Here is a 15,875-nt window from a genome sequence, read left to right as displayed (position 1 = left end):
ATATGTTGAAAAGGGTGGGGCTTAAGCTGCATCCCTGTCTCACCCCCCAGCCCTGTGGAAAGAAATGTGTGTGTTTTTTGCCCATTTTAACCGCACACTTGTTTGTGTACATGGATTTTATAAAGTCGTATACAAAATTCCATCAATTTGTATAGCAGGCCCTCATGCCAAAATGAGTCAAAAGCTTTTTTGAAGTCAACTGTCACTGGTGTAGAGAGGAGTAGGCAGTCGCAGGTTTAGAACTACTGAATTTATTTAAGCACCATAGAACAAAGCGGGATGAATCCCAAACGCTGTTGTGCTGCTCTAAATATATCTTCATCCACAAAAAGGCACAGGGCGAACCCAAAGTGCAAAATATAAAGTACTCAGGAAATAGTAGGAGAGATTCCTCTCAGGAAAACAAGTAACATGTATAATGACCGACAAAGACAAATGGCAGTGTATGGGAGTATATATACAGTGGTAGAATGGGGATTGGAACCAGGTGTGTGTAACGATGACAAGACAAGTCCGGGGTTGATGAGTGAAGGGCTGGACAGGAGCTGGACAGGAGGGGGAGACAAATCGAAGGCTGGTGTGACATCAACAACGAATGATAAGACTTTGCCTTTGTTTTGGTTTGTTCGTTTTTCAATTAGGGTGTGCAGGGTGAATACGTGGTCTGTCCACTTTTGTGGATTGTGGTGACCAGTCCTTGGTTGATCAGTCCCTGTTTCCAAATATTGTAAAATAGATTGTGTCTGTAAAATGTGTTTAAGATGTATAAATTGAAGGTAAACGCCGAAGTGTTTATTAGTTTACTCCAATTGGGAGATCGGTGGTAGGGTTTGCGGGGGAACAATAATAAAGGTATATTCTTTTTTTTTAAGTATGTATGTCTATATAGGTATGTGTATGTATATATGTGTCTATATGGGGGATTGGAAATGATACAGACAATTACATTGATGGAACCAATATTCTTTCCGCAATATTAAGCTGATCCACCCCTAAGAAAAAAAAGAAAAAACATATTGGGGAATATGACAGAGCTGAGGAGGTTGTTAAAGAGTTTAAGTATAGCCAATTGGAATTTGTGGTCTGTATATTTTATCATTTCATTTAGGATACCCTCAACCCCACAGGTCTTTTTGGGTTGGAGGGTTTGTATTTTGTCCTGTAGTTCATTCAATGTAATTGGAGAATCCAGTGGGTTCTGGTAGTCTTTAATAGTTGATTCTAATACTAGTATTTGATCATGTATATGTTTTTGCTGTTTGTACTTTGTTATAGAGCCAAAAAGATTGGAGAAGTGGTATATCCATAGATCTCCGTTTTGGATAGATAACTCTTCATGTTGTTGTTTTTTTAGAGTTTTCCCAGAAGTGGTTAGATTCTATGGATTCTTTAATTACATTGAGCTGATTTCTGACGTGCTGTTCCTTCTTTTTCCATAGTGTATTTCTGTTTTGTTTTAGTGATTCACCATAGTGAAGGCGTAGGCTCAGGTTTTCTGGGTCTCTATGTTTTTGGTTGGATAGGTTTCTCAATTACTTTATTGTCACGTCTGCTCCCAATCCCCCTCTCCGGTGGTGGAGGTCACCAGTTCACTCATCATTACGCACACCTGCCACCATCGTTACGCGCACCTGCGTTTAATTATGGGACTCACCTGGACTCCATCACGTCATCATATCCTGCCGATCCTTGACTTCGTTGATGTCATTTACAAAATAGCCTCCAACACTCTACACAGCAAATTGGATGCAGTCTATCACAGTGCCATCTGTATTGTCACCAAAGCCCCATATACTACCCACCACTGCGACCTGTATGCTCTCGTTGGCTGGCCCTCGCTTCATATTCGTCTCCAAATCCACTGGCTCCAGGTCATCTATAAGTCTTTGCTAGGTAAAGCCCTGCCTTATCTCAGCTCACTGGTCACCATAGCAGCACCCACCCATAGCACGCGCACCAGCAGGTATATTTCACTGGTCACCCCCAAAGCCAATTCCTGCTTTGGTGGCCTTTCCTTCCAGTTCTCTGCTGCCAATGACTGGAACGAATTGCAAAAATCACTGAAGCTGGAGACCCATATCTCCCCCACTAACTTTAAGCATCAGCTTAGAGCTGAGAGCAGCTCACAGATCACTGCACCTGTATATATCCCATCTGTAAATAGCCCATCCAACTACCTCATCCTCATACTGTTATTATTATTTTTTGCACCTTTGCACCCCAGTATCTCTACTTGCACATTCATCTTCTTCACATCTATCACTCCAGTATTTAGTTCCTAAATTGTAATTATTTCACCGCTATGGCCTATTTATTGCCTTACCTCATTTGCACACACTGTATATATACTTTTTGTCTATTGTGTTATTGACTGTATGTTTTTTTTATTCCATGTGTAACTCTGTGTTGTTGTTTGTGTTGCACTGCTTTGCTTTATCTTGGCCAGGTCGCAGTTGTAAATGAGAACTTATTCCCAACTAGCCTACCTGGTTAAATTAAGGAGAAATATATATATATTTTAAAATGTACCTCCCCTATATCTGTGACTTCCTCAGTTTAATTCCTGAGTCAGCATTGATGTTATGTTTCTCCTGTCCAGACACTGTTCTTGTTTTGTTTCATGTCTATTTATTATTATATCCACACCCTGTACTTGCTTCTCGTCTCCCAGGGTCTGTCATTACAGAACCATTACAAAATATACTGTTGAGGTTTTCTACTGTTAAGTTTACACCTTCACTATTACAGTGAAACATTTTGTCCAGGAAACTGTCTAGAAGGGATTGAATTTGTTGTTGCCTAATAGTTTTTTGGTAGATTTCCACACTATTTTCCATCCATCTATACTCTCTCTCCAAGACAAAGGGTCATAAAAGTGTTTCTTCAAACCTAGGTGTGATACTATGTGACCTCACAAGACTACAAGCGATACCAAGCGATACCATGTGACCTCTCAAGCTGGACCTCTCTCAAGGAGGGAGAAAAACCTGTACAGTAGGCACAGGGCCTGGACCTTCACCACAGTGCCTGGTCCTTCACCTTCATTGGCAAAGTACTGGTGAACTGATAAGTTAGGAAAAGTACCTTTTAGAGAATAGTACTTGTAATCCAGTACAGAATTTGAGACGGAAGAGCCCATTACACTAAACAATCTCTGAAGGAGACTTAGTCTTTAAAGAGCTTGTGCAGCCTGAACGGTACATTTAAGCTATCCATCTTCTAAGAAAGAAGGAGAAGACAATTAGAGCACAACTGCAACTCAAGCAAGGAGCCAGCATTGAAGAGCAACAAGCATGAGGACACCAACTCAGAACCAAAGGAGCAACCTGAAGGAGGAACCACCCAACTCAAGCAGAAAGGACACAGCCATCTTCTTCCTTTGTTCTCCTTAATGTGGCCTGAACAATCAAGAAACCACAACAGACTTTGTTCACAGATTGAGTACAACATCGTAACGTTCAGAATCTCGAGGTCTTTACTTCTTGCTTTCAATATATTTCCTACCGTTTCATGATCCTTCTCATTATGTTTGTATATATTTTGATTTGTGTTTTTAAATGTTGATTGTATAAAGAACTTGTGTTGGTATTATTATTCTGGGAAACAACTCCAAATGATTATCAAATAATTCATACCTTTAGATTAATCAATTTATTACTATTATTCTAATTGTAGTCTGATAGAGTTATTACTTCTTAGAAGGCCATTTTGTTCAATAACTGGACTAGTGCCTCGTTAATAATTTCATAGTAATAAGTGTACACACTACCTTACACCTGGTTAAGACTTCACATAACGTTGTTCTTATTGCTGTGTAGGTACACTGTAATTACAGTACATGGTAATGTTGTGATTGCATAGTAATGGATTTGTTGAGCGAGTTAAGTGGAAAAACAAGGAATAACAACTGTCAAAAATAAAAGCTGTCCATTTTATGGATCGTACTCTGGCCAAAGTGTGAAGCCCAGCACCGCTAATGAGAAACCAATGTAAAATATATTTAGTTGATCTATAATTTATGAGTTCGTCAGTGAAAATAAAGCCCAGGCAACACAGTAGGGCTTCAGTAATCAGTTTGGAGGCATATCTTTTTCCTCGTGGATGCGTTGGAGAGCCATGTGACAGAGCAGCACCACAAAGCGCAGTGACTTACTACAATGGCATCGATAACAACAACGTTTACCGCAGCAGACTGGCTGACAAAACACCTCTCAGGCCAAAGGACATGACACTGAGCCTGGGTAATACAGCTTGCTACATACCCAGTCGCTGCGTTACGCAATGTATGTCAACAGACCATGAAAGGGCTAGCTTCGGAGTATCAATGTATGGTTACCTATTATGGAAGGTAATGATTTCTACTTTCTGCAAGCACGTTTTTAGCGTTGATGTGACGGTAGACATAGACCATTTGTCTTTAGGGTCAATGGATGCTCGTTTGAGTTGGTACAGTAACACAACAAGATCTAGGGCATGGACATTTTCAACTCACAAATACTCACAGTCCATATGAGATGTCTGATGTCCATAAGATGATATGATATGTCAAACCCCTGATAGAGAGAATGGTGTGGGAATTAGGTCAGTGTGTCCACTCAACGGCTTGCACTAAAGCTCCGTGTGAGAGGTTCAAGCCCTGTCAAACACCCATACACAAGCTCTTATGTCATCAGTTGTCGGCTCCAGCCCTCGAATCCTCTCCTACTCTTTTTTCTGGTGACCCATCACAGACAACAAAACTGCTGACCCAGACCCCATTCACACAATAATGTCAAGACATCACCTTAGGAGTCAAGGGTTGTCTTGGGTCACAGCACGGTGTTGTTATAGGGGTCAGAGATGAATACGGCCAACCGCTGGTCCCATTTCCATGACATCATCAGGATTCCAAACTTTTCTTTAATTCGCCCATCATCTCTTCTCCGTTTGTTGGGTTCGTTTAATGAATCCATGAGAGACTGACTCTCCGAAGTTGAAAAGCCATGGTTTTTGTTTGTAACTAATACAGTTCTGTATCGCTTCTGTGGAGATTGTTGGGTTAGAATATGGTATTGTATTGCAGTACATTGCATTGTATGAGTGATCATAGTGTTAACCTTAGCAGTAAACCATTTACTGGGCATTCCGAAAGTATTCAGACCCCTTGACTTTTTCCACATTTTGTTATGTTACAGTCTTATTCTAAAATTGATTCAATATTTTTTTTCCTTCATCAATCTACACACAATACCCCATAATGACAAAGCAAAAATGTATTATTTTTTTAAATAAAAAAATATGACATTTACATAAGTATTCAGACCCTTTACTGAGTACTTTGTTGAAGAACCTTGGGCAGCGATTACGTTTCAAGTACCGGCTCTGGCTGGGCCACGCAAAGACATTCAGAGACTTGTCCCGAAGACACTGCTGCGTTGTCTTGGCAGTGTGCTTAGGGTTGTTGTCCTGAAGGAGAACCTTCGCCCCAGTCTGAGGTCCTGAGCACTCTGGAGTAAGTTTTCAACAAGGATCTCTCTGGACTTTGCTCCATTCATCTATCCCTCGATCCTGACTAGTCTCCCAGTCCCTGCTGCTGTGATGCATTGTGATGCTGGCACCACAATGCTGACGCTTGGCATTCAGGCCAAAGAGTTCAATCTTGGTTTAATCAGACCAGAGAATCTTGGTCTGAGAGTCTTTAGGTGCCTTTTGGCAAACTGCAAGCAGGCTGTCATGTGATTTTTACTGAGAAGTGGCTTCCGTCTGGCCACTCTACCATAAAGGCCTGATTGGTGGAGTGCTGAGCACTTGTTGGCTGCTTTTCCTTCACTCTGCGGTCCAACTCATCCCAAACCAACTCAATTGGGTTGAGGTCATGTGATTGAGGAGGCCAGGTCATCTGATGCAGCACTCCATCACTCCCTTCTTGGTCAAATCTCTCTTACACAGCCTGGAGGTGTGTTGGGTCATTGTCCTGTTGAAAAACAAATGATAGTCCCACTAAGCACAAACCAGATGGGATGGCGTATCGCTGCAGATTGCTGTGTTAGCCATGCTGATTAAGCGTGCCTTGAATTCTAAATAAATCACTGACAGTGTCACCAGAAAAGCACCCCCACATCATCACATCCTACTCCATGCTTCTTGGTGGGAACCACACATGCAGAGATCATCACAAAGACATGGCGGTTGGAACCAAAAATCTCAAATTTGGACTCATCAGACCAAAGGATGAGTCCACTGGTCTAATGTCCATTGCTTGTGTTTCTTGGCCCAAGCAAGTCTCTTCTTTCTTTTTTGTGTCCTTTAGTAGTGGTTTCTTTGCAGCAATTCGACCATGAAGGCCTGATTCACGCAGTCTCTTCTGAACAGTTGATGTTGAGATGTGTCTGTTACTTGAACTCTGTGAAGCATTTATTTGGGCTGCAATTTCTGAGGCTGGTAACTCTAATGAACTTATCCTCTGCAGCAGAGGTAACTCTGGGCCTTCCTTTCCTGTGGTGGTCCTTATAAGAGACAGTTTCATCATAGCACTTGATGGTTTTTGCGACTGCACTTGAAGAAACTTTCAAAGTTCTTGACATTTTCCGGATTGACTGACCTTCATGTCTTAAAGTAATGATGGACTGTCATTTCTCTTTGCTTATAGAGCTGTTTTTGCCATAATATGAACTTGGTCTTTTACCAAATAGGGCTATCTTCTGTATACCATCCCTATCTTGTCACAACCGAACTGATTGGCTCAAACGCATTAAAAAAGAAAGAAATTCCACAAATTGACTTTTAACAAGGCACACCTGTTAAATGAAATGCATTCCAGATGACTACCTCATGAAACTGGTTGAGAGAATGGAAAGAGTGTGCAAAGCTGTCATCGAGGAAAATGGTGGCTACTTTGAAAATGTCCAATATAAATATATATTTTTCTTTTTTTAACACTTCTTTGGTTACTACATGATTCCATATGTGTTTTTTCATAGTTTTGATGTCTTCACTATTATTTTGCAATGTAGAAAATAGTAAAAAATTAAGAAAAACCCTTGAATGAGATGTCCAAACATTTGACTGTACTGTATATAGTGTATATTTTGTCTTGCCCACATTAAGTACACGTTTTTAACCAACCAGGGCTTTTTGTAAGGCAACAAAGTCAGATTGCAGCTCTAACAATGTCTGGTCTACAGTTGGGATAATGGCATACATAATAGTATCGTCTGCATACAGATACATATTACACTTTTTAACAGATTGTTAAAAATGTATTTATTTAAATAGCAAGGAGAACAGGTCCCAATACTGACCCCTTTGGTACACCTTTAATAATATCCAGGAACCTAGACTTCTCACCATCAGAAATGACACATTGTGTCCTGTCTGACAGATAATTCTCAAACCACTTGCAAGAAGCCTGATCCGGGCATATTTCAGTCAACATTTAATTGGAAGTGTGATGGTCAACAGTGTCAAAGGCCTTGGGAAGGTATATAATAAACAAGGCAGCACAGTGATTTTTATGATCTAAGCAATTTAACATTATCTAAAAACAAGCGTAGCGGCTGAAACAGCGCTTTGTCCAGGTCTAAAACATGGATTGGTGCACATTAAGAATGGAGTGAAAAGTTCAACAAGTTATTGGCCAGGGATTCAAAATCTTTGGAAAGGCAAGATCCTTTTCAGATTTGACGGTAGTTATCTAAGTCAGAAGGATGTCCTCTGTTATGTATGTGCCACTTTCCAGATCTTAGGGGTAACACCAAAAACAATTGTCCAATTAAAGATATAGGTCAACGGTTCTGCAATAAGTGGGGCAGAGAGCTGCAGTAAAAAGGGATTAAGTGAATCAGACCCTGCATCTTTAGCAAAGCACTTACTACATCATAGCCATCAAATGGTTGAAATGAAAATAAAGTATGTGAGTCTATTATTACATAATTCTCTACAATCTGTTTCCCAAGGTGACTAGAGCATCCTTTCTTAAATGATGTGTTGGTCGCGGACCTGTTAATGGTGGGTCGCAACGTGTCAGAGTAAATGTATAATTATATAATTTATTACTGGAATTGATTTGGCCAAGTGCAACTGCGCTCACTGTTCAGTGCGTTCTCTGCTTAGCAGCGTTCTCTGCTCAGTTTGGCAGCTGCGCAAGTGGGAGATGCCCGTGTGCTTCGTGGTTTACCGGATATTATTTTCTGCAGTTTTCTTGAAGATCATTCCGCGACCCACACGTTGCAGCGCTGTCGTTCAGCAGCAGATGATGCGCTGTCAGTCACTGACTTGTCATTCCCACTCGCCACCACTTACCATTGTCATCAAAAGGACTCAAGCTAACCAGAAGTTCTGACTGAGCTCAGTTGTCATGAAACGCAAATACGGCAATTCGTTTCTCTCTCTTGGTTTCATACAAACTTTGAGAAATAACGAGGAGCGCCCACCATGTGTTTTGTACGGGGAAGTGCTTAGTAATGAGTCTCAATACGAACAAATTAATAAAACGACACTGTCCTGTCCAAACATCCACAGCATGAGGGTAAACCTAGGGAGTTCTTGCAGAACAGGGAATAATGCTCCAGGAAACAGTGCTTCAACAGTGGAAAAGTAAGTCAGCTAGCAAGGCATTGTTGTAATTTTATAACAGGTGATGGTAAGCGAAATAAGGGAGTATTATCTCTCATACTAGTAGATGTGAGTTTCTCTTTCAAACAATACCCAGACCTTGTACACAGCTAATAGCTAACGTTATCCAAAGCAATCCAGCAAGCTACTGATGGTGCAACCATAAGTAACAGTAAATACAGACGAAGATGCAAAATGATCAGATCTACTGTACATATATATTACTGTATAATTTATTATTGGAAACAAATGATCAGGTCTACTGTACATATTACTGTAGAATTTATTATTGGAAACAAATGATCAGGCCTACTGTACATATTACTGTATAATTTATTATTGGAAACAAACGACCAGGCCTACTGTACATATTACTGTATAATTTGTTATTGGAAACAAATCTAGATTGGAACTGTTGCAGTTAAAATACAAGTCTTCATTTTTATTCTCAACTGGAAAAAAAATAATGAAGCAAGAAGCTTTTTGAGGCAAACACTCACACTGGTCTGGGTTGCTCATCTACAGCAGGAAGTGATCTCCTGCCTGACTGAGAAATGAGTAGATGTTCTGGGCCAGTTTGGCACCACATACCTATGCGAGTCAGGGTTGTAAACTCTGGCATACTTAAAAAACAAGTACAGAAACAGTCTCAAGACTGAGCATGACCTCCGTGTTACACTGTCATTACCTGGGTCCAGAATAGACATGCTTGTTGAAAACTTCAACCTGTGCGATTTGTTCTATCAGCGTATTCCAGTTCAGAGTAAACAAATAGTTATCGTATTTTAACAGCAACAGTTCCAATTTAGACTTTTTTTTTCAACATTACTTTCTACAGTAAGCCTGATCATTTTTCATCTGTACTGTTACTGAGCCTGTGTGTGTGTTCTGTTATACATCTGTGTGATGTGGTCAATCAGTTTATTCCAGTTCAGAATTAAAGTTATTTATTGTATTTTAACAGCAACAGTTCCAACCTAGACAGATATGTAAGAGTGTTTTTAATGGGGAACAATATACATGAATAGCTATTTATATGGCTATTTCATTTCATTGTGTCTTTGTTTTTTTTCTATATTCCATTTGTTTTAGGCATAAGGGTAATAAAATGTACCAACATTTACACATATTTAATAAGCTTGGGTCCCAGGAAAACATAGAATTTCTCATTTGGGTCCCAGGCTGAAAAAGTTGAATAAGAACCCCTGGACTAGAGGACTCCCTCTAGTGGAATGAGATGAATTTTCAGAGACTATTCTTGGATGACTTGAGGGAGGATGGGTAAGGTAAAGTAGAAAGAAGGAGCATGGGAGAGGGAGGAGGGGAGAGGGGGATAGAGCTCAGCGAGCAGAGAAAGAAAAGTGCAAATATAGTGACGCCCGAAGGAGTTGTCACCTCATTTCACTCTGATGCAGCATATAATGTGTCTCTCTCACTCTCCCTCTGAGTGCTGCTTCTCTAGCAATGCTGTTTTCTCTTAATTCTGCCATAGACAGGAGGCTACGGTTTGCACAATGAATGACGTGTCACTGTGATTGTTGAATATCATTGCGTGTCAAAGATGTTTCAATTTGCATTTAATTTTTTCATTTCCCTCTCCGCTGTTGGACGACAGAATTTTCCTAAGACTATTGTCTTAGGAACTGAAGACTACTTTTACAACAGACCAGTGATTGAATATTTTTTTGACACCATGCACTATGCACCATGCACTATGCACTAAGGTGAATGACCACAAAAAAAATAGGTGAAGAATCAGTGAGAACTCTCAAAGCGTCACAGTCTGTTTAGAACGCTGAGATGACCTCCCGTTCTTTTTTTCAACCATGAATGTGCTGATGTGTTGGCTCCCAAGCCATTATGATGTAACCAGGTTAGACAAAGATAAAAGGTCTGGATAGTAATTTTTAAGATGCTATTTGAGGAAACTTTTATGAGCTGGGATCCTGTCGTGCGTACAGTGTGGTTAGTGTACTAAACATAAATCATTCTGACATTCACAGCAGTGCTTTGTAAACATTATTACAGGACTAACGCCTGTCACTCTCCCTCTCTCTCTCTCTCCCTCCCTCTCCCCCTCTCTCTCTCTCTCTCTCTCTGCAGTAGCCCTGAAGAACTGTACTTGCAACGGAGAGCTGGCCAATGGTGGTAGCGATGACAACGGCAAAGCCACGGGATTGGCCAATAGTTGGCTGCCTGAAGGCGAACTCTTGCTGCAGGTCAGCGCTAAGGGCTTGTCATGGCCTAACTTCAGCTGACTGCACTGCCAGCTGAATCGCTGTGTGTGTGTGTGTGTGTGTGTGTGTGTGTGTGTGTGTGTGTGTGTGTGTGTGCGTGCGTGCGTGCGTGCGTGCGTGCGTGCGTGCGTGCGTGCGAGCGAGCGAGTGAATGAGTCTGGACCACGTTCATGTTTTTCCTTTTAGCAGAAAATCAGTTTGGACAGAGAGACAGGGACTCAGGCATAGCGTATCAGTCAATATGTCTGCTCCTGTCTATGTCTGTCTGAGGCTCCCATATGAAATGTGTGAGTGCCACTTGGAGTCAGCTGAGTCGGCTAACCGTGTGGCTTAACATGGCCCTTTGGATATTTTTGCAAGTTAGGCACCAAAGCACTTGAGAAAATATCTCCTTTTCAAAAATAATAAACATCAAAATGTGGAATCTTCTTAAATAAAAAAAATAAAAACACTCTCTCCTCTTTTGGGAACTACAAGGCTAAATATCCAGTGATGAAATGTCGGATAAACCTCATAACTCATTAGCCAGCACTTTGTCTTTAATTCAATATGTAACAGGGCAGGTAGCCTAGGCAGTTAGAGTGTTTTGGGCCAGTAACTGAATGGTCGCTGGCTCGAATCCCCGAGCGGACTAGTTAAAAATATGTCCATGTGCCCTTGACAAGGCATTTAACCCTAGTCGCTCTGAATAAGAGTGTCTGCTAAATGACGGAAATGTACATCTGCTTATTAATTCCCAAGGCTCTAATACGCTACACCTCAATTTATCATTCTAGTATTCATTGTCATTTCATTTACTTTAAAATTCCAACTCTAGGGAGCTATTTTAATTTTGTTTCTCTATATGTGTTATTGAGTGGAGAGTGAGCTAGTTGGCTGCCAAATCTCTTTTGGATACGCTAGAGTCATTGATTTTCCAGTCCAGTTCCCCTCTATGTGCAGCACAGTGGAATTCCAGAGTATAGCAGAGGAAACAGTCTGCCAACCATCCCTGCTCTATGAACAAAGTTTCATTATTAAGATAAACCTACATCTCTCCAATGTGTTAGTAATGAAGCATGAAAGCTCATTCTGGGGAGGAGGAATTAGTCAAGATGGAATCTTTTAGTCAGATTGAGATAACAGCCATGGGACATTGTAAAAGACTGGGAGACAGGAAGAAAAGGCAAGGTTAAGGGAAGAAGCAGAGAAGGTGAGCGGTGAAGAGGGCTATTTCTGACCATGTCTGATTTTCTCTCTCCTCATTTTCCTCTCTGTAGTTCAACGTCAGACACTTGGTAGTGAATTATAGAGGAGCTGTGAGGTCATTCATTATTTACAGCAGGAGAGGAGGAGGAAAAGAGAGGCAAAACAGATTAATTGAGTTTTCGCCCTTCACTGTCATTGTTGAAAATAGACATGTTTTCAACCTCTTATACTCAAAGTAGTCCCCCAGAAGCCTAACACTACCGTCAAGTGGGAAAGTAGTTCTGCAGAATGCTGGCAGATACTGTAAGTGTTCATACGGTACAAGCATGCTCAAATGGAGACCGATTGGAGATGTGATCTCTATTCTGCTCATCCAGGAAGTCTACAATCTAGCTTGCACAAATTGTGGTTCTCTAATTGCAAGAGTTCAAGGACATTAAATACTCACTTCAATGCAGTGTTTTAGTACTCGAGTCCAGGACTCTGACTTGACTCAGACTTAAGTCACAATATTTATGACTCATGACCCACCTTAGACTTGACCAGTGGCGAATCGGACTTGGACTCAACCAGTTGTAACTTTATTTTCAGAAAATCACTCTCTTTTCGATAATTCAACATATCAGCTACAACAGCAAATGTTTGATAGCTGTATCATCTATTTAGTGTGGCTTGCGAAAGCAGACACCCTTTAAATAATGTACCACTTATTTCAGACTTTATTGTAGTTATTCCCTGCAACGCTACTCCTCTTACACCGTTTAAGTGAGAAATGCCATTCAAACTATGAAACGTGCAGACTGGTTAGCACCAATGTGTTTGCATACAACTTTTTGATTACATTTATTCGTTCTAAAGGCCCTATTATTACAAATTCCCACGGCTTCTCATGCCATGCAGTTCACCCCAGCCCCCATACTCACTAACCAAACTACAATAACGACCCCACTTATTATAGCTAACCCATGACCTTACCTATCTTAAACATTCAGTATTACTACTGCAATGTGCAGCTACAAGCACCTCTGGGCTACTTGCCTCTACTTGGTCTCCCACTGAAGGATACTATCCACTATTTATAAAACAGTCACTCCCTCTACTACACCAGCCTCGATTTTTCAACACTAACACAATTCTAAACTTCTTCCGCAAGGTGCACCATCATATTTCTCTCACCAAATGATAGGCTAAAACTTTTCTAATTCCTCACGAGCAAAAGTGTAGTAGTCTGAGTGTATCCAAAGTAATAAGGTTGTTATAGTAGTCTTATCAAAGTAATGAGACCAGCTATTTTAATATATTTAACTTTGACTATATTTCACTTCTTCAACTACCACAAAAATACTTTTAAAGAGCTGAAGCAAGTCACACAATTGTTCTTCATTGAAAATTACCATCTATTTAGCCTTACAAATGTGCAACACTGTAATGAAGTGTTGCTTTAAAAAATTATTGGAGAGCAATACAAAGAACTCAAACTTGAACTCAGACTCGAACACTAGGGACTTGGGACTCGACTCTGACTCGAGGTTTAGTGACTTGACTACTTCACTGCTTCAATGTATATGGAACAGTCTTCATAGGGTGTCTGCCACTAGGGGCTTGCAACATTTATTTCACTTCACTAATTTGTAGTTGCTGAATGCCTGGGACATTAGACCCTGGAATCTGGCTATTTACTGTACTTCCAAGATGGTGTACAAACCATCCAAGCTGACATGAGGATGTTTGTGTTTTGCTGGACTGCAGTGCTTACACACAGAGGATCTGGTGCAGATAATTGGGGTGAATCACTGATTATTAGTGAAAGAGCAACATGACATCGCCATACTTTAGTCATGGCTCAGCCTCTGGGAAGACTGAGTGTACTTTCTGTGTTTGCACCCATTGCACTGTCCGTACATGAGTTTGTTCGTGTTAGTGTGTGTGTGTGTGTGTGTGTGTGTGTGTGTGTGTGTGTGTGTGTGTGTGTGTGTGTGTGTGTGTGTGTGTGTGTGTGTGTGTGTGTGTGTGTGTGTGTGTGTGTGTGTGTGTGTGTGTGTGTTGGCCTGGGTTTTTGTGTGAGTGTTAGCAGATCAGGTGATGGATGAACATGCTAATGTCTGTTTTGTTTTAATAAGGTAAATATGGTTATAAGCCTGTTTGTAAGTCTGGTCACTAAATGTTCTTGTGTGCAAGGGCAAGGGAGTGTGTGTGGTTAGTGGGGTGGAAACATTGGAGCAGCTGTTCCTGTTTGGGATAAAACAAATGAGTGACTAATCTCTTATTCCTGATATTATTTGATTACCTCTAGTTCAGAACAACCCTGCCTTGCATACAGTATACTGACAACACCTCATCCTCTCTTAGGGTTTAGAGTGCAACGATCTCACTGTAGGATACATACAAATGTGGGATCATAATTTGTGGGATCACAAAATAATCCTGCAGGAAAAGGATTAGAAATGTTAGTCCATAATGTTGCTTGATGGGTGGTTAGGCTATTAGCTGGCCAAAAGTAGGCTTCATGAAAAGTGCAATAACGTTAATATAATTGTGTGTTAGTGTAGGTTTTCCGTGAATTTATGTAAATCACAAAACTCATCTGCATTTCCTGCGGTGCTACAACATTCTCAGCAACAGAAGAGTGATCAAATTAATATCCTACATCTGCATGACCACCACTACAGTCACATTTTTGCTAAAGTAATCAAAACACACAGCAGAATTCTGAATGAGATGCATGTTCTAACAGAACCCGGAGATATGCGAGGACTAAGGAAGGACTAAGAAAGGAGGACTAAGCCTAACAGAAGTTTAATAAGTGATCATTGTGTTGTCTAACAATTTTTCCTCATCTCGTGCATGTTTGACCTACAGGCTCTGAACGGCTTCATCCTGGTGGTCACTAATGATGGGACCATTTTTTACTCCTCTCACACCATCCAGGATTACCTGGGCTTCCACCAGGTACCGTACAGATTGTCCCCCCTCCCTTTCCGTAGCCCAGTGAAGGTTATATCCCTAAAACATGACCAGGTTGTTCTGTCTCTCAGCTCATTCATAATGGACAAGCAGGCATCTGGTGAGGCAGCTTGATCATCTTTGTGGTCTTGACTGAATAATAGCATTCATTCTACAGCTGGGTAACCCCAGTGCAGCATTGGCATGCATGTTTGCAAACGTTAACGCATAATCCTCCATCGACACCTGGTCATCTCTGATCGAGGTTTTGATTATTAATTACATGCAATACGGACATCCAATGTTACCTTGTAGAACTGTAGAGGTTTTCCGTGTAAAGACAGTTGCCTATAGATGCTATGGTCTTGCAAAATAGATTTGTATCTCAATGAGACTAACCTGTATAAACCTGGTTAAATGAACATAATATTAATTGGCATTATGGTTGTGGTTTGAGGTTGGGGGTTGCGTGCGGTGTCTGCTGCGATTTGTCGGGGGCCGTTGTCTGGGCTGTGGCCCCTGCCTGCTCAGTGTGTAGTCTTATTCTGCTCAGCAGGTCCACAGAGAGAAACTGGGAGAGACCAGTCTATTAATAGCATGACCTTTAGTGAAAAGAAACCACCAGCCATGGTAGTGGGCAGTGGGCAGTGGGCAGCAGCACTAGCCAGCACGACAGCGCCACAGACGCTGAAGAGATGGATGGGAGGATGGAGGGGGATGGAGGCACGAAGGATTGAAACAATTCTCACACATTATGCAGTCTACTGTATGAAATTCAGACCCTGGAGAAGTTCAGTACACACTGAGACACTGGGAATTCAACACACTCTTGGAGATACAGTATATCCCAGACTCTTTCACTATAGCGATGTTCCCATAACATCACTCCTTCAGTTTAGCAGTATAGTGTCCGAA

At 41.1% G+C, this 15,875-nt stretch overlaps 1 protein-coding gene across 2 annotated transcripts in view; it reads left to right on the top strand.

Moving 5' to 3' along the window:
* The window catches only part of LOC139399512 (aryl hydrocarbon receptor-like), a 47,751-nt gene that overhangs the window by 20,837 nt on the left and 11,039 nt on the right, over positions 1 to 15,875 (top strand). Inside the window, exons 3-4 of one of the 2 annotated variants that reach the window (XM_071144906.1) lie at positions 10,696 to 10,811; positions 14,877 to 14,966. In XM_071144906.1, coding sequence (XP_071001007.1) covers positions 10,696 to 10,811; positions 14,877 to 14,966 — 206 coding nt within the window. The remainder of the gene's footprint in view (positions 1 to 10,695; positions 10,812 to 14,876; positions 14,967 to 15,875) is intronic. The other variant, XM_071144914.1, reaches the window with a different exon arrangement.

Source organism: Oncorhynchus clarkii, chromosome 3, assembly GCF_045791955.1.
Source record: "Oncorhynchus clarkii lewisi isolate Uvic-CL-2024 chromosome 3, UVic_Ocla_1.0, whole genome shotgun sequence".
Taxonomy (NCBI): Eukaryota; Metazoa; Chordata; class Actinopteri; order Salmoniformes; family Salmonidae; genus Oncorhynchus; species Oncorhynchus clarkii.
Note: the sequence above shows the minus strand (reverse complement) of the source record. Positions and strands in the feature narration are given on the sequence as shown.